General features: G+C 34.5%; 1 protein-coding gene across 4 annotated transcripts in view; it reads right to left on the bottom strand.

Moving 5' to 3' along the window:
• Positions 1-2,340: 2,340 nt before the first annotated feature.
• Positions 2,341-22,919, bottom strand: part of LOC144978358 (TBC1 domain family member 9-like) — a 59,027-nt gene continuing 38,448 nt past the window's right edge. The window contains exons 27-32 of one of the 4 annotated variants that reach the window (XM_078924288.1): positions 22,103-22,280; positions 20,736-20,807; positions 19,540-19,959; positions 18,865-18,971; positions 16,515-16,572; positions 2,341-2,562 (exon numbers count right to left, since the gene is read on the bottom strand). In XM_078924288.1, the coding sequence (XP_078780414.1) occupies positions 16,534-16,572; positions 18,865-18,971; positions 19,540-19,959; positions 20,736-20,807; positions 22,103-22,280 (816 nt within the window). In that variant the 3' untranslated portion in view covers positions 2,341-2,562; positions 16,515-16,533. Of the gene's footprint in view, positions 2,563-10,015; positions 12,904-14,782; positions 16,573-18,864; positions 18,972-19,539; positions 19,960-20,735; positions 20,808-22,102; positions 22,281-22,919 lie in introns of those variants that run through there. The other 3 variants (XM_078924287.1, XM_078924285.1, XM_078924286.1) reach the window with 3 other exon arrangements.

Here is a 22,919-nt window from a genome sequence, read left to right as displayed (position 1 = left end):
TCTCTCTTCCTTCCTTCCTTCCTTCCTTTCTCTCTATCTCGTTATACACCAGCATTTCATTCATGTTTTATGTTTTTAAGGGTTTTACGGCGCTTGCAACACATTACGGTCATATCAGCGCCAGTGAAAAGGAAGAAAATGGGATAGTAAAAAGTTCTAGAATTACAATAAAGCATCCAAGAAAAGGGAAGACAAAGGGGAATTGGTTCAAATAAGAAACAGGTGTAGATTCCAAAAGCACTCTATCAAAGTACCTAGTTTGAGATCACTAAAAGTCTCATCCAGACACAAGCACAGGTCCCCGCTAAGTGGAACACACTCAAATGTTTTACAAATCATATATTATATAAAGAAAGCATAATACAGTGCATAACAAAGAGATGATTTACAATGAAAAAAATATCGTCTCCCAAAACTAACTATACATTCGACTGTTTCCCTCTCAGCCAGGGCATCTGTCTAGGACCAGGACAAAACCAAGTAATCTCATTCCAAGACAAAGACAGAAAGCATGTTGGAAAACAGATATAAGGGGATAGAAGACACAGTATGTACCCCCCTGCACACTATGGGAGGGCATTTCATTCAAATCTTGTTTGATAACGTACATTATTGTATCCAGCCTCCCTCTTTGGTTTTGAGGTAAAAACAAAAATAAGTGAACTAAGCTGCTAGAAGCTGTGGACAGTAAAAAGTAATAAGCAAAAATAAAAAAGAACAAAATGCCAAACACGGAACGTTTCGGGCTCAAAACCTTTCTTCAGCCAAAAACATAAAGCAATAAAAACGTAAATACATTAAAAACATTGTTGTAACGGAGAATAATTTGACTTCATTTGAAAGTATTTCCATTACAACAACGAGACCATAACAATTTGGATTGTCAGACCTGCAAATAAGTACACGTCGACTAAGAGCAGTCTTGAACTTGAACTCTTCCGTTTGAAATATCGAACTCGTTCTCAAGTTCCGCTCTGAGCGGCGCATAGGTTGGGTCCTTGGAAAAAGCTCTTTACTCAAATTTCTCTAACTATACTCATGTGTAAAATGAGTACCTGACCGTTAATATCATTGTCTCTGACGGAAAACAATAATATCGCCTTACAGGCGTCATGTCTCGTCCTACATATTAAGTGTTGATGTTGGCAAGGGATCCCTCGTAAAGCGCTTTGAACACGTTTAGTGGATATTGGGCTAAATAAAGGCTCAATTTTTAAAAACTGATTAAACCCCTTAATGTGTCTTGGGTAAATAAATATAATTGATGTTGTAATGAACAATATTTTGCTTTTGTTTGATAGTATTTCCATTACAACAATGGGCCCATAACCATTTGGGTTATCTTACATGTCAATAAGCACACTTCGATGTAAACCCTTTGATTAAGTTTGCTCTAAGTTTGAAAGTCATGTAGTGTTGTGTTACATATATCTTGAGCATGGATAGGAGGAAATTAATTTCAGAGAGAATGTGTGTGTGTGTGTGTGTGAGAGAGAGAGAGAGAGAGAGAGAGAGAGAGAGAGAGAGAGAGAGAGGAGGAATATATATATATATATATATATATATATTGATATATATATATATATATATATATATATTGATATATATATATATATATATATATATATATATATATATATATATTGATATATATATATATATATATATATATATATATATATATATATATATATATTATTTTAATATTTACCACAATGTTTGAGTCAGTCTACATCGATGTTTCAGGCCTAATCAGCCATCGTCAGGACTGTGTGTTACATGAGTTTGGTTTGTTGACTGTTGTTGTTTGTTGAAGTGGTTCCGGTTTGTAGTTGATTAATAAGAACTTCCGGCGATGTGGACACGTATTGTAATCTCATTTTTCGTGTGGCTTCATGAGAGTGTTTGATTATAGTAGACTGACTCAAACATTGTGGTAAATATTAAAATAATAATTCGCTCCATTGCTACATGTCGAGCACTTTTCGTACCATATTGGTATCAAACACGATTCAATATATATATATATATATATATATATATATATATATATATATATATATATATATATACAGTGAGTGAGAGAGTGAGTGAGAGAGAGAGAGAGAGAGAGAGAGAGAGGGGGGGGGGAGAGAGATGTGAATTTTTGTTGAATGGGTGACATATCATAATAGTATGATAGATGATGACGTCATATCGTAAACGATGAATGATTGATGGCGATGTCAGTTAGGAGTGACAGGTTCATAGGTCATCCCTGTTACGGTGTTGATGAGGTGTGTAACAAGAGCAGATCGACCAAGGGTTAGTAGGTAGAAAATTATATGAAATTAATTATACCCTCTGATCAAGATGATTTGTGATACTGAGAAATGCGCTTGATAAATCTGCAAAGAGGAAGTTACGTCTAGTGCGGCTATGTGGTCTTGTGGTATGTCACTCGCCTTCGGACCGGAAGGCTTAGGTCTGAGCGGCGCATAGTTGAGACCTTGGAAAAGTCTTTTTACTCATATTCTCTCAACGTACTCAGGTGTAAAATGAGTATCCGTTCGTTAATAAGACCTGTAAATAGATAGACGTAGATCGAATGAGATAAGAACAAAATCAACGTAACACTGACAACAATATTATGTCTTTGGTAGATGAAATAAGATCATTGTTTATTCACTCAAATTATTATAATTATAGAGAAAAATGACATCGTTTGATACCTACATTTCGACACGGATACACACTATGTGTGTTGATTCACTCTGTGTGTGTGTGTGTGTGTATGTGTGTGTGTGTGTGTGTCGATTTGATAAAGGAATCAATATAGCTCCCAAAATACATCATCTGTACATGAATGTGTTCCGTTATTGGTGATCCATTTTAATCGTATCACAGCAATGGAAAACACATTTAATCAACGTACAATCAAAAGAAAATTGTACACTATTATTATTATTATTATATTATAATGGAAACAAGCAAACGAAATACTTGAGCTTTGAATTTAAAAGACGTACAATTTCAAAAAAAAAAAAAAAAGAGAATACAAGTGTACCCGACCGTAGAGGTAGGAGCTGGCAGCAATCTAGCCGTATGCCTTAACATGGAAAATAAATGGTAAATGGTAAAATGATGTAACCCCCCCCCCCCCCCCCTTTTTTTTTTTTTTTACCTTAACGCCCATAGAGTGATGGTCTCCATCCATCGCACACAAGGCAGTGATATAATGATCTCACATATACACATTATTTCGAGATATGAACACTTTTACGGTTTGTTTATTGTTTTTCAATATATATATATATATATATATATATATATATATATATATATATATATATATATTATATATATATATATATATATATATAATAAAGTTATAACACCAGGTATTAGTCACCGCCTCAACCCCGTTTTATTGTATATGCCGATGTGTGGTCGATCAGATGATTAAAACTGATTTTCAAGTAAAAATGAATAGTCATGTAAAATGTTAGGGGTTTGTGTGTATGTGTGTGTCTGTGTGTGTGTGCGCGCGCGCGCGCGATTTGTTTGTTTTTGTTTTTGGTAACTCCAAGAGAGTATATATCTATTGTCATCAATAAAATACATACATCTAACGCAAGCTTCACACGTAATCTGACTATAAATTCAATTTTAAGCATCTACACGACCTCGACACAGCACCGTTACCAGGCGATAGGCGACAATATACAACAGAGACTTAGCATCCCCCCTTACCTGCCAAAACCAATACATATAATATTATGTGGCCCGCCGTCTCAAAAGCGGTATTATGTCGCGATGGTTAGGAATCCAAATACATAATTTAACATTAAAATTTTAAGAAATACTAACTTTGATGTTTCTTGCAATGCAAGAAACCATTTATTAATTCTCCATCATCACGTATAGTAATTGACCAAAAGTTTCATATTTTTTGGAGAAAGATCTTGGAAAGTGTGTATGAAATAGTTTTTCTCCATCTCGGCTTTGTCTGGCACTGTTTCATACACACTTTTTTTCAGATGTTTATCTCACAGCAGTGCCTGCTCCCTAATTGGTCACTTTTTTGGGGGGATATTTTTGGATATAGATTGGACATAAAACCGCTATGAGACGACGGGTCACATATTCAAAGGCGACGATGTATACAAAACAATAATTCATTATTCAATAGAGAGAAAGAAGAAAAAAACAAACACTTGATACAACTGTCAAAGAATATAGTAAAATTGAAATTTAAGAATGAATGGCCACAACTTATTTATAATGCCCAGCGTCCAACCTAAATGCAGACATTTGTACCCTAAAAAAAATAGCAGGGCGATAAAGCCATGTATGAAATAGGGTAACCATTAAAATAATATAAATATAAACATAAAAACAAAACAACATTTGTAATACGGGGTTCCAGAATAAAATGAAACTGCCCGAAAGTAAGAAAAGAGAATTATAACACAATCACCAGCGAAAACATGTGTGAGCCACCGCGTCAATCCGATATTGTATTTGTATTTGTATTTGTATTTAAGGGTTCTATGGCGCTTGCGACACATTTAGGTCATTTTGGCGCTGGTAAAAAGGAAGAAAATTGGATAATGGAAAAAATTGAAATGCCCAAGAAAAAAGTAAGACAAAGAAAAGACTGGTTCGAACAGGGAACATATTATTTAGTTTCCAAGAACACGCTATCAGTGTAACAAGTTTGAGATCACCTAAAAGTCTCATCCAGACACCAGCACAGGATTCCATTGAGAGGAATACATTCACAAAGGAAAAAAAAACTAATACTTAACATTTGACTGTTCCCCTCTGAGCTAAGGACTCGAGCAATGGCCAGGACAAAACCAAGCAATCCCACTCCAAGACAGACAGAAAGCAACTCGGAAAACAGATATAGGGGAAATAGAAAACACCACGGGGGGGGGGGGGGGGGGTCAAAGGACTCCATCCAGAATCCGGTATTGGACTTCAAATTATGTAAATGTTTGTTTGTTTGTTGCTTTAGGTCTCTTCCAACACAATTGAGGTTATATGAGAGACCGCTGAAACAAAAAAACAAGCAATCTAACAAAAATAGTACAAATGTCAATCAAAATCATAACCTAAAGATATCATAAGCTAAATTATAAATAACCAAGAACAAACAGGCAGAGGATTTACAGGAAAAAAAATATCCCCTGTCAAAAATACAATCACAAACCAAAGAAGCAGGATAGGCTAGTAAAGAGAAGAAGAAACGACATCACTATCGGATCGTACACCCATGCGAACATCATAGGTATATGATTCAAGGGTGATGCTCCCATCCAACCACCCGCAATTATGTAAATGAAAATACGAGTAAAGATGGTTACAAAATGGAAACAATACACCCCCTCTCCCATTATTTTCCCTTCACAATATGATTTCAATTTATAAATTTATCAGAAAAAAAAAATCTGGACTACACATTGAGTTTCGATACTGGCTCCTTTGTTCGTGATACGAGTGCTCTTAAAACTGAGCCATCGGGATCTCCTGTTTGGGTGACATTTAACTATCAATAACATTTTTTTCACAAAAATATTTTTCGAAAATTATTATAATTTCTCGTGAAGAACCCAGATGAACCTGTTTAAGCGGGGAAGAGGAGCTTTATACAAATTTTATTTAGTATTATAATAATAAATAACATTCTTCACTGTGGCAAAGTATGAAAATACTGCCTCGTATACGTATGGTTTGTTTTGTTTTTGTTTTTAAGGGTTTTACGGCGCTTGCAACACATTTAGGTTATATCAGCATCAGTAAAAAGGAAGAAAATGGGATAGTAAAAAGTTATAGAATTACAATTAAAGCACCCAAGAAAAAGTAAGACAAAGGGGAACTGGGAACAAATAGGGATCAGATGTAGATTCCAAGAGCATACCACCAATGTACTTAGTTTGAGATCACCTAAAAGTCTCATCCAGACACAAGCACAGGTCCCAAACTAAGAGGTATACACTCAAATGTTTACCAATCATATAATATAATATGTAAACTAAACATAATACAATGCATAACAGAGAGATGATTTACAAGAAAAAAAAATATCATCTCCCAAAACTATAACTATACATTCGACTGTTTCTCTCCCAGCCAAGGAGCTCCGGCAAGGATCAGGAGAAAACTAAGTAATCTCATTCCAAGACAATGGCAGGAAACAATTGGGAAACGGGTATGGGGGGGGGGGGATAGAAGACAGAGCATGTACCTCCCTGCCCACTGTGGGAGGTCAGGATCCCCACCCAGGTATACGTATTGTGAAAATAGTGTCTTTACCAACGACATACAATAAAACTTTACAAGAAAATGAATAGAGTCTATCAATAGAGATAGAATGTATTTCACACACCACCACAACCTTGACCCATAACCCAGAAAAAAAAAACAAACGAAAGATTAAAACATTGATAGAAACACGTTTTTTTGGCAAAGTAACTGATAAAAATAATAACAACAACAACTGACACGTTTTTAAGTTTTTAAGGGTTTTACGGCACTTGCAACACATTGTCATATAGCGCCAGTAAAAAGGAAGAGAATGGGATAGTAAACAGTTCTAGAATTACAATTAAGGCACCCCAGAAAAGGTAAGACAAAGGGGAATTGGTTCAAATAGGAAACAGATGTAGATTCAAAGAGCACACTTTCAAAGTACTAAGTTTGAGATCACATAAAAGTCTCATCCAGACACAAGCACAGTCCCCACTAAGAGGAATACACTTAAATGTTTACAAATCATAAATAATATGTAAACAAAAAATTATGCAGTGCACACAAGGAAAAAATATCATCTCCCAAAGCAAACTATACATTTGACTGTTTCCCTCTCAGCTAGGGTATCCGGCCTGGGCCAGGACAAAACAAAGTAATCTCATTCCAAGATAAAGACAAAAAGCAAGTTGGAAAACAGACATAAGGGGATAGAAGACACAGTAAGTACCTCCCTCCTACTATGGGAGACAACTGATAAAACATAGTATAATAATAATAATAGGTAATAGTAGTAGTAGTAGTAGTAGTAGTAGTAGTAGTAGTAGTAGTAGTAGTAGTAGTAGTAGTAGTAGTAGTAGTAGTAGTAGTAGTAGTAGTAGTAGTAGTAGTAGTAATAATAATATTTTTTTTTTTTAATTTAAAAAAATAAAAATAAAAATAATAATAATAATAATAATAATAATAATAATAATAATAATAATAATAATAATAATAATAATAATAATAATAATAATAATAATAATAATAATAACACAACAACAACAATGACAACAACAACAATAACAGTACTATTAATTAATTAGAAAATGAACCCATATGTCAAGATAATGATAACATGTCAAGGCAATGATAAGCCAGCCCAAAGATGACATAGAATTAAAACCCAACACCAAATTGAAATGGTCGATACTGAGGTGGTGAACATTTGAATATAGGACAGTTTGTTTTTAAAGATTCAATTTGATTTTAGAGGTGCAACTTGTTTTTAAAGGTTTAATTTGCTTTTAGTAGTGTGACTTGTTTTTAAAGGTTAATTTGGTTTTAGTAGTGTAACTTGATTTTAAAGGTTTAACTTACTCTTGGGAGTTTAACTTGTTTTTAAAGGTTTAACGGCACTTGCAATCCACGAGGGTCATTTAATAAGCGCCAGAAAAAGTAAGAAGATAGAATTAGATAGAAGGGATAACAGGAGTAGATGATGTCAAAAATGAATTTCTGTATCCTACACACATCAACAAAATAGTTCTCCCGAAAATGTCAAATATATTATGACAAGTTTTATTTTAGTTTGGGACGTTGGGTAACACAGGTCACCATAAAATATTGACATAATTGATAATATGGGAAAAGAATGGTCTAAATATCCACTTAACGTGCTCAAAGCGCTTTACAAGGGGTCCTTGGCCAACAGCAACACTTAACATGAAGGATGAAACATGACGCCTGTTAGGCAATAATACAATTTTTCTGACAAAAAAAAAAAAAAAATAAAAGAGGCAAAGACAGTGTTGTTAACGGCCAGGTACTTCTTTTACACCTGAGTACAATGAGAGAATGTGAGAAAAGAGCCTTTTTCAAGGACTCAACTATGCATCGCTAAGAGAGGCACTCGAACCCGGGACCTTCCTATCTGAAGGCGAGTGTCATACCACTAAAACGCATAGCTGTCTACGATGAAATATGGCAGTCATTGATTATTTAATCAAAAAAAAAAAAAAAAACACGGAAGGCACTTATAAATAGTCTTATTAGGAGACGAGGAAAAAATGAAGAAGGAGCAAAAGTAGTTTTATCCAGTTTCAAAAGATGTTTGATTTTTTTTTTCAGAACGTTTTACTGCACTTGAAACACAGCAACACTCGCAAGTCATTTCAGAGCCAATAATAATAAAGATAAAGATATATACAAAAGATATATAGATGTGCTCCAGTCGTCAGACTCTGGATTATTAAATCCATTTTACAATAAGAAGAAAAGTCAAAGATATCCGACATATTAAAATCTCAACACAGGGCAGGAAAATCCTGTCTGGCAACATTAAACACTGGTCCATATTTGATTGGAAATGACAAAGACAATAGCAAAGGCATGATTTTTTTAAAAATGATGATTAAAATATTTGCAGTAATTTAGCTAATTATATATATATATATATATATATATATATATATATATATATATATATATATATATATATATATATATATATATATATATATATATATATATATATATATATATATATATATATATATATATATTTTGTAAATAAAAATTCAACATTTATTGCACGACTCAAAAATTTAAAAACTGGACTCATTCAAATTATTGTGGTCTGGCTACTATGGAATTAGTCGGGGAAATAACACAAAATATTATCTGTTATGATAGTCATAAATAATCTCAGTAATGAATCCAAAACAAACAATGAAACAAATATCATAAAAGTATCAACCAATACTAACCCCCCCCCCCCCCCCAAAAAAAATATATTTAAAAAACCCAAAAACAAAACCCACCAACAAGACAACTAAAAAAAGACACTTTAAAAATATTTTAAAAAATTTTTTAAAAAGAAATTGATATGATACTGGCCACAATTCAAAGTCTCTTCAGGAATACAATTGTACACAGAGTATAAGATGATAATAAAGAATCATATTTCGGTATATGCAACACTCTTCAGTTACGAATGAAAGCCTAAGAAAATGTAAGGACAGAAATAGACCCAATAACAAACCAGCTCTTTGCTCAGATTAAGATTACACAAGGTCTGAGACAACTGGTGGCATGAAATCTTTACCAAAGAGGAAGACATCCAGATGATGTTTGATAATAATATAAATAATAACAGAAAAATTTGTATAGAGCTCTTTGCCGATGCTACATGGCGCGTCACATCGTACCCATTCAAAATCCTTGATATAATAATCATTGATCATTCACTAGAAAATATGAGCAGTGTGAAAATTGAAAACTATCTCTTACAATACAACACACAATTGTCATATTGCCTTCCTCGTGGGAAAATGTCTCCAGCCAGGGTCTGGGCAAAAAACCAAATTGTCCCATTCCTAGATATGTGTAGTTGACTACAAAGAAAAAGAGACCAGCAAAGAAAAAAGCAGCGATAGGGGGACAGATTAATCTACTTGTAACCCAGTCAACCTCTTGCGGGAGAGAAAAATAGAAACAAAGTTACAAAACAAACAGAAAATTATCTATCTAGAATTCTAAATTATAATATATTATATATTATATTATATAATATTCTAAATTATCCCTCCCGGGATAAGAAAAAACTACCCCCCCCCCCCCCCCAAAAAAAAAAATACCCAACAAAACTTATATTCTTTTTTCTTTTATTATATAAAATATTATTTGATATCTTTGGTTGCTTCAACATAAAAAAAAATTCCTGTCCAATCTGAAGTAGATTCCAGAAGCAGTATATTCTCATTAATGATGACTTGTTTATGAATTCATGGTGTGTGTGTGTGTGTGTGTGTGTGTGTGTGTGTGTGTGTGTGTGTGTATGTGTCTGTGTATGTATGTGTTTGTGTATGTATGTGTGTGTGTGTGTGTGTGACATTTTAGCTCATATCAGTATCAGGAAAAAGAACAATGATATTTAAAATGTTATAGATTTAAAGAAGTGCCCAAAAATTTTTTTTTAATACATAAAATAAAATATAAAATAATAAGACAACATAAAGGAAACAAATTTATATTCTTTCTGTATGGTAAGAATTAACAGAAAGCAAGAAGTCAAGGTTTGAAATGTATCGATCACCCAATTTTGTTTAGAAAAGGCTTGGGAATAAAATCTAGATATTTTAAAATGTGTAAAAAAAAACCCCAAAACAAACAAAACCTTGAAATTGTTTGTTTGTTTGTTTTTAAGGGTTTTACGGCGCTTGCAACACATATAGGTTATATCAGCGCCAGTAAAAAGGAAGAAAATGGGATGATAAAAAGTTATAGAATTACAATTAAAGCACCCAAGAAAAACTAAGACAAAGGGGAACTGAGAACAAATAGGGATCAGATGTAGATTCCAAGAGCATACCACCAATGTACTTAGTTTGAAATCACCTACAAGTCTCATCCAGACACAAGCACAAATCCCAACAAAGAGGAACACACTCAAATGCTTACATTATACATTAAAAATAAAAATAATAATACATAACAGAGAGATGATTTACAAGGAAAAAAATATCATCTCCCAAAACAATAACTATGCATTTGACTGTTTCCCTCCCATCCAGGACCCAGGCCAGGGCCAGGACAAAACCAAGTAATCTCATGCCAAGACAAAGACAGAAAGCATGTTGGAAAACAGATATAAGGGGATAGAAGACACAGTATGTACCCCCCCTGCCCACTATGGGAGGTCAGGATCCCCACCCAGAAACCTTGAAATTAATTCAGTAATACTTTGTTTTATAATTCGATTGATGTGATATTGTAAAAGCTTGAGTTAAAAAAAAAAGACAGAAAAGTTCAACTCATTCTATTCATGGTTGAGTTAAACAAAAGGAAATACAGAAACTTGTTTTTGTTTTTAAGGGTTTGACGGCGCTTGCAACACATTCATATCAGCGCCAGTAAAAAGGAAGGAGAGGGGATAGTAAAAAGTTCTAGAATTACAATTAAAGCACCCAATAAAAGGTAGGACAATGGGGAATTTGTTAAAATAAGAAACAGGTGTAGATTCTAAGAGCACACTATCAAAGTACTTAGTTTGAGATCACTAAAAGTCTCATCCAGACACAAGCACAGGTCCCCACTAATAGGAATACACTCAAATGTTTTACAAATCATATATAATATAAAGAAAACATAATACAGTGCATAACAGAGAGATGATTTACAAGGAAAAAAATAGCACCTCCCAAAACTAACTATACATTTGATGGTTTCCTTCTCAGCCATGGCATCCGGCTAGGACCAGGACAATACAAGTAATCTCATTCTAAGACAAAGATAGAAAGCAAGTTGGAAAACAGATATAGGGGGATAGAAGACACAGTAAGTACCTCCCTGCCTACTATGGGAGGTCAGGAACCCCACCCAGAAAGACAGAAACGATCAAATTACTCTGTACAAGGTTGAGTTAAGCAAAGGGAAAGACAGAAATGTTCAAATCACTCTGTACAAGGTGGAATTAAACAAAAGGAAAGACAGAAACGTTCAAATCACTCTGTACAAGGTGGAATTAAACAAAAGGAAAGACAGAAACGTTCAAATCACTCTGTACAAGGTGGAATTAAACAAAAGGAAAGACAGAAACGTTCGAATCACTCTGTACAAGGTGGAATTAAACAAAAGGAAAGACAGAAACGTTCAAATCACTCTGTACAAGGTGGAATTAAACAAAAGGAAAGACAGAAACGTTCAAATCACTCTGTACAAGGTGGAATTAAACAAAAGGAAAGACAGAAACGTTCAAATCACTCTGTACAAGGTGGAATTAAACAAAAGGAAAGACAGAAACGTTTAAATCATTCTACACAAGGTTGAGTTAATTAAATGGAAAGACAGAAACGTTCGAATCACTCTGTACAAGGTGGAATTAAACAAAAGGAAAGACAGAAACGTTCAAATCACTCTGTAAAAGGTTGAATTAAACAAAAGGAAAGACAGAAACGTTCAATCATTCTACACAAGGTTGAGTTAATTAAATGGAAAGACAGAAACGTTCGAATCACTCTGTACAAGGTGGAATTAAACAACAGGAAAGACAGAAACGTTCAAATCATTCTACACAAGGTTGAGTTAATTAAATGGAAAGACAGAAACGTTCGGATCACTCTGCACAAGGTTGAGTTAATTAAATGGAAAGACAGAAACATTTGAATAATTCTGCACAAGGTTGAGTTAAACAAAGGGACAGACAGAAATAGGGGGGGGGGGGGGGGCGCATATCGGGGGGATGTGATGTGGGTTCAGAGTAAAATCAAGCAAAATGTTGAGGAATTATCTACTCTTCCACATGAACAAGTTTTTACATAGGGAAGTGTGTGTGTGTGTGTGTGGGGGGGGGGGGTTGTGTAAAAGTTATGCATTCTATAGGATAATTCATAAATAACAGCAAAAAACCGTAAACAATTGTAAATAATGTCAATCAACTGAAAATCACATGTTAGGATTTTCTTCCAATCTTATTGTACAAGAAATCAATCAAAACATTATTTAATCTTCAAACTGAAGCAAAAATAGGAAAATAACAAAAGACAAAAACAAAAAAACAAACAAAAAGAAAAGACCCATTGGCGGCAAGCATTAGGCAACTTATTATGATCATATTGAATATTAAACGATACGAAATTCACTACATAACTTGTCAATATTTTTTCATCCCCTGCCATAGTCATCAAAAACCTGAGAAATAAAAATAAAAAAACCGATTGTCATATCAAACTTGAGGGAACAACTTTATATATTCATTAACTCCAATCTCATTTAAAACCTATTTCAAAACTTCACCCCTACTTTTGTAAGTTCAATTTAGATTTAGAAGTTTAATTGTGTTTGTTTTGCTTTTACGCTGCTTGCAACCCATTTAGGTCATTTCAGCAAAAAGGAAGAAAATGGGATGGTCAACAAATTCTAGAATTACAATTGAAAGGCCACGAGAAAAAGTAAATCAAATGAGAACTGGTTCAACTTGGGAACAGATGTATATTCCAAGAGTATACCATCAATTTTCTTTGTTTGAGATCACCTAAAAACAGATATAGGGGGATAGAATGCAGCAGGTGACCCCCTGCTACCATGGGAGGCCCAAAACCCTGTCCAGTTTAATAGTGTTTCTTGCACTTTTAGTTTACCCAACTGCCTGTAAAAACGATGGTGGCACTTAACACACGAGACATTTAATAAAATTGAAGTTTTATCCTTCCAACTTGGAGTCACAAACATGCAGGAACATAATACAAAGAAGACGTGTTCAACAAAATAAAAAAATAAAAAATATGAGTTAAAACCAGTACCACTTTCCTCAATTATTAAGTATAATCTCACAAATGGTCAACAAATGCCAGCAACCGACAAACACTGTAAAGGAAATAGGTAGATAAATTCTAACACCCATTCACACTCAATCATACATAGAAACTAATTAAAAACACATAAAGAACTCATACACAACTTTCGGAATATGACGTCCTCAGCCAGGGCATAGCAAAATTAAATTGTCCCACTCCATAACAAAGACGGTAAGCTGCATAGAAGAGGAAAACTGATACAGAATGGTAGAAGAGTCAAAAAGTTTTGCCCACTATTACTTGTTCCTAGATATTCAATGAATTGTGGCTAACTTGTAAATTAAAGTTAAAGACATGTTCTGCAATTCTTTCTCCTATATAATACCATAGGTTGATTTCAGAGATATTTCATATTTTTACGCAACCCCTCCCGCCTCCCACCATCCCCCAAAATAAAAACCAAACAAACACAATCATAAGCTATTGACATTCATGATATTGATAATCTGATGTATATTTTGATCAGGTGGGTTAATATCACTAATGTATTGTTTTGAAAGCCTGGCAAAAATAGAATTAAAAAGCATCAAAGCAATTAATTTATATTTTTCGTCATAACAACAAAAAATACAAATCCTTTAATGTAGGTTTTAGGCACATTGCAACAAGGGATAACGACCCCTGAATAATGGAGAGTGAAAATGGTTTTAAATATGTGACCAATCGATTCAAACGGTATCATGTTAGTGTGAACCTTAAGGTTAAAATGGAATTGTAACTCATTGGCAGATTTTCGGATACTTGTTATTTTCAGTTATCCAGACTCTTATGCGTCTATGTGGTCTAGTGGTATGACATTTGCCTTCATAATGGAAGGTCCGGGTTTCAAGTTCCACTCTGAGCGGTCTAAAGTTGAGTCCTTGGAAAAGAATCTTTAATCAAAATCTTTCACCGTAATCAGGTGCAAAATGAGTATCTGGCTGTTTACAGTGTTGTTTTTGTTGGAAAAATCGCCAAACAGGTGTCATGTCTCACCCCTTGCTGTTGGATAGGGACCGCTTGTAAAAGTGCTTTGAGCACGTTAAGTGGATATTACACTATATAAATATTCAAGTTCTTTTTATTGCTGACAGCACGTTGGACACATGTCACAGATGGATTTCACAATTTTTTTTTCTCCCTTTACCCAGTTTATGGACCCAACGGAAACTCTAATATGAAAATATTCCATGAATTATTTCTCTTTGACCACAAAAAGTAAAATGTTGACATTCTTTTTATGTGTCGTTGATGTGATAACAATAGAAACAGTGTCTTCACAGCAGCTCTTGAATGTCCGTGTAGTTTTCGAATTTCTGCTATAGGATGGATCAGACTGCTGAGCCACACTGCCCCTTAATTCTCTTTATCTCTAGTTCATTCCAACATAACACCAGATTGGGCCGATGAGTCACATATAAAAATAATCAATGGCAAAATTTAACAAACTATATATGGTGCATTTTGTAAATGTTTTTATAAACAGGATTGTCCAATACTGAACTACCTAAAGATTCATAACCTAAAGTCTATCAGACATACGGGTGGAATCTATTAACATATTCTGGAACTGAAATGAGACTTTCGCATTTTCTTGTACATTTTATCAAATCTTAAAATTTCCAGAAAAAAATAAGGAAATTCTGGAACAGTAGACTAGTACATTATTTTATATATATAAAGATATATATTGATGTTTCTATGTATATGATGAGTGTTCACTGTGAATTGTTTTCTCTTTATTTCATTTAATCATATGTCAATTTATTGATATCATTTTGTACAGTATTTGTGTCACTATTATGTCAAAATGTATTAGCAAGAATTAACGAGATAGAATATGCTATATATTTCATAGGCTACCACTGTAATGTACTCAAAAATTGTGATGAAACATTCTAGTTAAAGGCAAATTTCATTTTATTTCAGCATATCAATATTATCTGCTATGATTTGTTTACAAAAGACTGTTTTGTTTCAAAAACCTTCAATGTATATAATGCCACTCCTTCAAGAAAAGAAAAAGAAAACATTTTGGTTTACAATTTGTGGCTTATCTTTAATCAAACACTATATCTGACTTTTTGCAAAAGTGTAGATAAGGTTATTTGAAAAAATGTTTTTTTCCAAAACTAGTATAGTACATCACAGTCCAGTTTAGAAAGATCCTTTCCCTCCCCCCTCCTCCCCGTCATCCCAGAATTCTACCACTTCATATTTTATTTACTTAAGATGATTTTTCAGGAGAGCTGGACAAACGTGTGACCAGCCGACGATTCCTGAGGGCATTCACAGCATCGGTGATATCGTATTTCCTCTCAAAGAATTCCACCAATGGCGGCTCATTTAACAAAGAAGCCAAAAGTTGTTCAAACGAAATGGACCAATCTTTGTCAGGCTTGGAAGTATTGGTAGGAGAACCATCTGCAGAATCTTCTTGACTGGTGTTCTTAGTGCTATTATCTGACTTTGATGAAGTCGAATCATCCTCCTGTTTGCCACATACCTTCTCATCACCTTTGATTTTTTCTTGATCATTTCCAACACCATCTAGATTTTCAGCTTCCTTGCACTCAACAAGTTTTTCATCAGTCGAAGGTGTTGCAGATGCTGACGTTGATAGAGGGGTTGATTCTGATGATTCTGATGAAGAAATGGGTTTTCCTGAAGCCAGGCTGTCGGATGTTGTGGAGGAGCATGTTGATGGGTTACGGAATCTTTTTCCAACTTCTCCAATCTGAAGCAGAAGAGTTCCAGCTGTGGCAATGCTGTGATAGAGTTGCTGTTCTTCCTCTGTGTCTGTAAACATGTCATAGAGAATGCGCCACATCTGGATAAATTGTTCCTGCATAGTTACAGGGGAAAAGGAAGGGCAATGGAGGGGGGGAGAGGATTGTAAAAAAATTGTTTTGAGTAAATATATCTAATTGAAACATATTTGCAAAATAAATTTAAATATACACTTACATAGTACATTTCCATGGGTTCACCACACCAGCTGTGCTTCACATTTTGGTTGTTCTTCCTGTCGTAAAAACGCCAAAATGACAACTTTTTACAGTGATGAAATTGGTTGTTTTTGAAAGTGTTAGTGTCGTCGGTACATATTTTATGATATCTGTTTGACTCAACTAACAGTCAAACTGACTTTAAATTATACAAGGAAATCAAGTTATCTGTTTATCTATCTGTAAAAAATACATTTCTATTTTTCAAATCTTTCAGTAGAGTTGTGCGCCGTATAATTTTTTTTATTGACTCAAATAAGCACAATGTTCTCCACAAAGCTATATTTTTTAAAGAAAGGATTAATATATAAGGTGTTGCTATTGGTTCTTAGTTGTATATTTTTACATGTTTGTACATTTGCATATATATAAGTATACATTGTCGCCATAGATTCTCAACTTTGTGTTTATATATTTTTATCCATGCCACGTCTGTAAACGAATTTCCATTTTTTTTGGATGAATAAAGTATATATTATTATTATTATTATTATTATTATTATTATTATTATTATTATTATTATTATTATTATTATTATTTATTATTATTATTATTTCATTTAATGCCCAGTAGGCCATAAGGAACTAATACTTTCATTTTATACAATGAAAGTCACCTATTGTACTGACAATCTTACTCATTCCTACCTGAGTCAAATGGAGCTATTTGTGTAATGTGCCTTACCAAAGAACATGGTATCAAGACCAGAGTTTTGCTGTGATTTTGAATCATCAATTAATATGCATAAATCAACTCTCGATAGCTATTTGAAATACCAGTTACCATGAGATTAACATCACAGGCAGAGCTATTGAACATCGGAGAAAAAGGCACATAATAGACTGATGGAGAATCTTTACAGCAAGAAGAAGAGAAAAGGCCGAAGCTGCTGAGTCCAATGACATTGAAGGTGGAAGGCTTTTTGTCAAGTCACGTCAATTGAAAAATCTTATCTAAATTAGCTTAAGATGTGAGATTCCTGCACTGGTTTGGTTCACAAGGCAATGAATCTGGTTTGAATCCTGTATTAGGTATCAGTTCTCTCTATTAGTCTCTGTACTCTTAACAAACAATCTGTGGCTTTGTTTCATCATACTTCAAACCTGAACAGAGAATGTTTTTTTCTATATTTTTAAAGAAAAATATTCATATATTTATTTAAAAACTAACGATGCGATAGCCAATTTACCAATAAATGTCCTGGTGTTGTCTTTCATCAAAAACTTTATCTGACTTTTTGTTTTTTTGTTTTTGTTTTTTTTTTTTTTTTGTTGCAAAAGTGTAGATATAAGGTTTTTGGGGGAATAAAAGGGGAAATTCTCCAAAACTGGTGTACATTATGATCCAACTTTGAGAGACTTCCCTCCCCCCTCCTCCTCCTCCTCTCCTCCTCCCCCACCCCTCCTCCTCCTCCTCCTCCTCCCCCCCCCCCCCCCCCCCCAATTAGGAGATGCATCAGATAAGACAGACCTGCAATGCTACCCAAATGCATCATTCCTTATCACCTGGCCGTGCCAAAAATTCAAAAAGACCAAACAATTCCAATAGCTGACAATTTTGGTCCATTTTTTTAATGTGCCATTTTGTGGTCTAGTGGTATGACACTTGCTTTCGGAGTCGAAGTCTTTACTCACATTCTCTCACCATACTCAGCTTTGTCTCTGATGGGGAAATTGTAAAGTTGCCTAACTGGCATCACGTCCAACATGTCAAGTATTTCTGTTGGCTTGGGACCTGTAGGGTGATTTGAGCGTTTAGTGGAAATTGAGCTATATGAATAATCTAGTTTAGTAAATTTTCTGATACAAGTGTATTCTAGACAAAATTGTAACCTTCCACTTTGAAAGTATATAGCAAAATACAAGCATCCAATTCAAGCATTTGCAATGATCCTTTTTACATAACAGAAAGTACATGCAACTCCGTCCTTCAGAACCAAAAGGCCCATGGAGCCAGAGTTTATCCCCGTTTCAGTTGCTTGCTACCCTTTCGATAGGATGCTAGTCTATTGCAAATTACTTTCCACTAGATCAAACAGATCCAGCTACCCAATCACTGATCTGTGGCTGGGGGGGGGGGGGGGGGGGGGGGGGGGGCAGAAAAATATCTCGATTGCACGTGGGATCGATCTCAGTCCCTTTGCTTGTGAAGCAAGTGCTCCACCAACTGAGATATCACAACCCCCCAGACAACTGCGACTCAGAAGAAATGATGACTGAAGGGAAAATGAAGTATACAAACAAGTCTACAGTCACAATAAAGGAAGGATGCTTGTTATTGTGTGTAGATTTCATTTAAATCAGTTTACCTGGTTCATGAGAGGCAAATGTGAGAAATCTTGTCGTCTGATTCCTTTACGAAGTCGTGGCACCACTCGGCATGGCAGTTGGTAGCTTGGGGTCAATTTGGGTTTGTCTGTTATGGAAAAGCAATATTACCATTATTATAATCATCACCATAAATTGTGCCAATGAGCACTATGTAGCAGTTGAGCGATATAAAAGTAACTTATCACCATCATTATTATAATAATAATAATATTAATAATAATGATAATAATAATAATAATAATAATAATAATAATAATAATAATAATAATATTAATAATAATAATAATAATAATAATAATAACAATAATAATAATAATAATAACAATAATAAAAATAATAATAATATAATAATAATAATAATAATAATAATAATAATAATATAATAATAATAATAATAATAATAATAATAATAATAATAATAATAATAATGATTACAGTACGTAAAAAGACATAAAAATTACAAGTAGAATTGTAAACTAAAAATATTTTTAAAATTACTTCAAGAAACTTTTCTCAATTATGAACCTCATATCGCACTGGAGACAGATCTCTTCTATGATGATCTCATCTGCAAATATTAACTGCATTAACTCTAATGAAAAAAGATGATGATTTTAAATAAATTTAGCATGAGATCAAACATCTTTTTTTACCTTGCGCCGTATCCAACTGGTCTGGTCTTTTCACAGATTCTGCCGTAATTGAAGACTCCTGGCCAGATTTTATCACCTTCTCATTTCCAGTTTCAAATTGAAGATTGTCATCCTTTCCTTCTGATTGGGTTGGTTCTGTTCTGTCATTAATGTCTGCATTAGTTGTCTTTGGTGATGATGACAACGATGATGGTAAACCTACAGCTTCTGGTTTACCACCATCATCACAAACTACTTCCTCTTCCTTCTTTCCGATGACAGAGTCGAGCGGCACCAGTTCTACCAGACTAGGTTTGGCATCGACACTCGAATCCTCTGGCTTGACCTCCTTGGGTCGTGGGATGGTTAATGAGTTGTTGGATGGTGATGTTGACGCAAGTGGACTTGTGCTGTAGCCTGGAAGTTGTGGCAGTTCTAGTTCTGGTCAGGAAAGAGGTGTAATAAATAAATTTTATAAAACAAACAAACTTGGAACTGTTGTATACCTTAAACAGTTTTACAAGGGGTCCCAAGCCGGATGAGAAATGACACGCGTAAATTGCTCTTTCAATATTTTTTTTTCAAAAGAGACAATGCTGTTGTCCACCAGGTACCCATTTTACAAAATAAGTGCCATGAAAGAATTTAAGAAAATAGCCTTTTTCCAAGGACTGGAAAAGTGTGTATGAAACAGTGCCAGACAAAGTAGAAAGAAAATCCCTTTAAAAAATCACTCGACTAGGGAGTGCACCAGTGCCTGTTCCCGAATATGTCACTTTGAAATTTTCCAAGGACTCAACTTTGCACTACCCAGAGTAGGACTCAAATCCTGGGACTACCGGTCACAGGTGAATGTCATAAACAAAAAAATACAAAAACACTATAAACTGTGAAGAGTGAGTTGGCACAGGAAAATCCCGTCAAAGTTAGTCAGCACACACCAGATATACGGGTTAAAAACACTTCATAGAAAATCTACTTTTATTTTAATCAATTCAATCATCCAAGTTAATCCTATGCTATCTGCATCTACAAGTAATTTCTTTGTATCCACTCAAGTCTTGATTTTTGGTGAGTGCCAATTTTAGACGTCATTTTCTCATTTTCTTATTTTCATTCCCTCCTACCTTTATTACAAGATAATAAAAAAAAATGAATTTTTGTATCATATTTTTAATTATGATTATTGAGTGAGAGACACAAACCAAATGTCTTACCATCCTCAGGAGTCTCCGAGGTTGGCGTTTCGTCATCTAATGAGCCTGTAGATTCAGTCAGACCTTGGGAGTCTGTGGATAATAAAGGGATGACATACAACAACAACAGCAAATCAAATATTATGAAATCTTAACTGGTGTGAAGAGTGTATTCTTTTTCATTTAAAAAGTTTCATGACTTAATTGTTATACATATCACATGTCAGCAAAAAAATTGTTAGAGACAAAAACAAACCATCACAGACCTCAATTTATCCTTGCAATCCTGCTACAAGAGGAATAATGTAATAGCTATTTTACCAATAAATATCACATCATCTTATGAGATAGATCTGGTTAACAACGGGCTGGATTGGAGAGCATCAACTCACTCAACCCTAACACTGACTATCTTGTTATCTGGCTCTAGTTAGTTTTACACTCTCATTTTATAGATTTTCTGAGACAAACTATAGGTGCATTGATAAAGCTGCTATTTTAGGGTTTAACATGTTAATAGTGTCTGAATTGAACTATTTAGCCTACATGCCAATTTTCTTTTAGATTGAGTGAATGAATATGCAGTCACGTCTCTCCAAAATGAACACCTCTGCTCCCAGTGTTTTATCCAAATTACAGAGTCCCTAAAGTGTACAAATAAAGAAGAAAATCCAGGCAACCTGTCCAGATAATGGAGACATCCGGATTGTGGAGTTCTGGATTAGAGAAACCTGACTGTGTCTATATTTCAATTTTGAAAAGTACCAATGCTCTATAGGGACAGCCAGGAGATAGAGGACTAGGGTTGACTGAGTTAATGCCATTTCACAGATCTAGATCTGTTCTGTTACGTAAAATGCATCATCAATTTCAAGAGAATGAGCCTGAATACAAGAGAACCAAACATTCCAACAGCAGATGCCAAATTTAGCTTTATGTAGTGTTTTAAATTTTCAAGTTTTTGCGCATGTTTTGGTCAACATTTTTAATTAAAATGTACAATTTCATACTGATTGGCAAACTCTGAGATAACTTTTTCCTTATCAATGTTTTCAAGATTTTTACTGACCCAACACACAAACTGCATTTTAAAACTTATATTTAAAAGCAATAAGTACAAGCCATACATAATTTTGTTGAGCAAAACAAACTTTACAAAACAGCATTAAGTTCTTGTAAACATAATAAAGATTTATCTTCAAATTCTGTGATTTATAAACCAAATCTGAATAAGAAAAATGTTGTTTGTATTGTAATGAATGTGACAATTTTCCTGCAGTTGGTAAGGAAAGGGTTATGTGAATACTCTCAGTACTTAAGGCAAAGGAAAACACAAATGAAAGTGAGAAAAATAGATATGAAGAGAAAGAACAGTGAGTATAACTTACTATCTGATTTGGAAGACGTGGGTGAGTTGTCTAAAGGATCGGATGGTAACAAAGCTGGTGGGAGATGGAGTTCGTACAGCAGTTTGACACGTTCTTCTATGTCAGCTTTACACATTGTGCCAAACACATTCACAAATTCTTTGAAATTAATCAGTTGGTCCTGGTTTTCGTCCAAGAGCTGGAACAGAATGAAACAATAATGTCATGTTTATTCATACAATGGGGTCCCAATATCTCGCATGCAAAGGGACTGAGATCGATCCTGGGTGATGTCGAGATTTTTTCCCAACTTTCTTCAAATAGAATGGAATGTTTTGGTCACTTTGAGGCTAATCTTATGGCAAGCCTTACTCTGAGGACAGATCTGGATGGAGGACCCTTAAAAAGTGACCTTTTATATAGCGCAATATCCACTAAACGTGCTCAAAGTGCTTTACTGCAAAATCGTCTCTTATGTCTCCACTACGACCACTCAGGAGAATGAGGATGAGAGAGGAGGACTCTCTCACGAACATCTGTCAACATCCAATGGACATCGCTTGTTGTTCACAAAATTTGGTGTATCTAGAGCCCACCAGATGTTACTTCGAACCATCACCACATCTTCTTGGTAGATGAGCCGTATGTAGGGAGCTTGGCTTGCCCACCCAGATATGCATGAACTAAATAGTGATCCACACCGGTGTCCGGTTGGCTTGACCAAACCCTGGCACACACCACACTATTATATAATTACTGACAGATTGGGGTTAGTGTCCCACTTTTTTCTTGTTTTTATTATCTTTTGCAATTGTTTCTTGTTGCCAGTACCAGAGGT

This window comes from Berghia stephanieae, chromosome 8, assembly GCF_034508935.2.
Source record: "Berghia stephanieae isolate SIO BIC M18660-M18661 chromosome 8, UCSD_Bste_1.3, whole genome shotgun sequence".
Classification (NCBI taxonomy): domain Eukaryota; kingdom Metazoa; phylum Mollusca; class Gastropoda; order Nudibranchia; family Aeolidiidae; genus Berghia; species Berghia stephanieae.
Note: the sequence above shows the minus strand (reverse complement) of the source record. Positions and strands in the feature narration are given on the sequence as shown.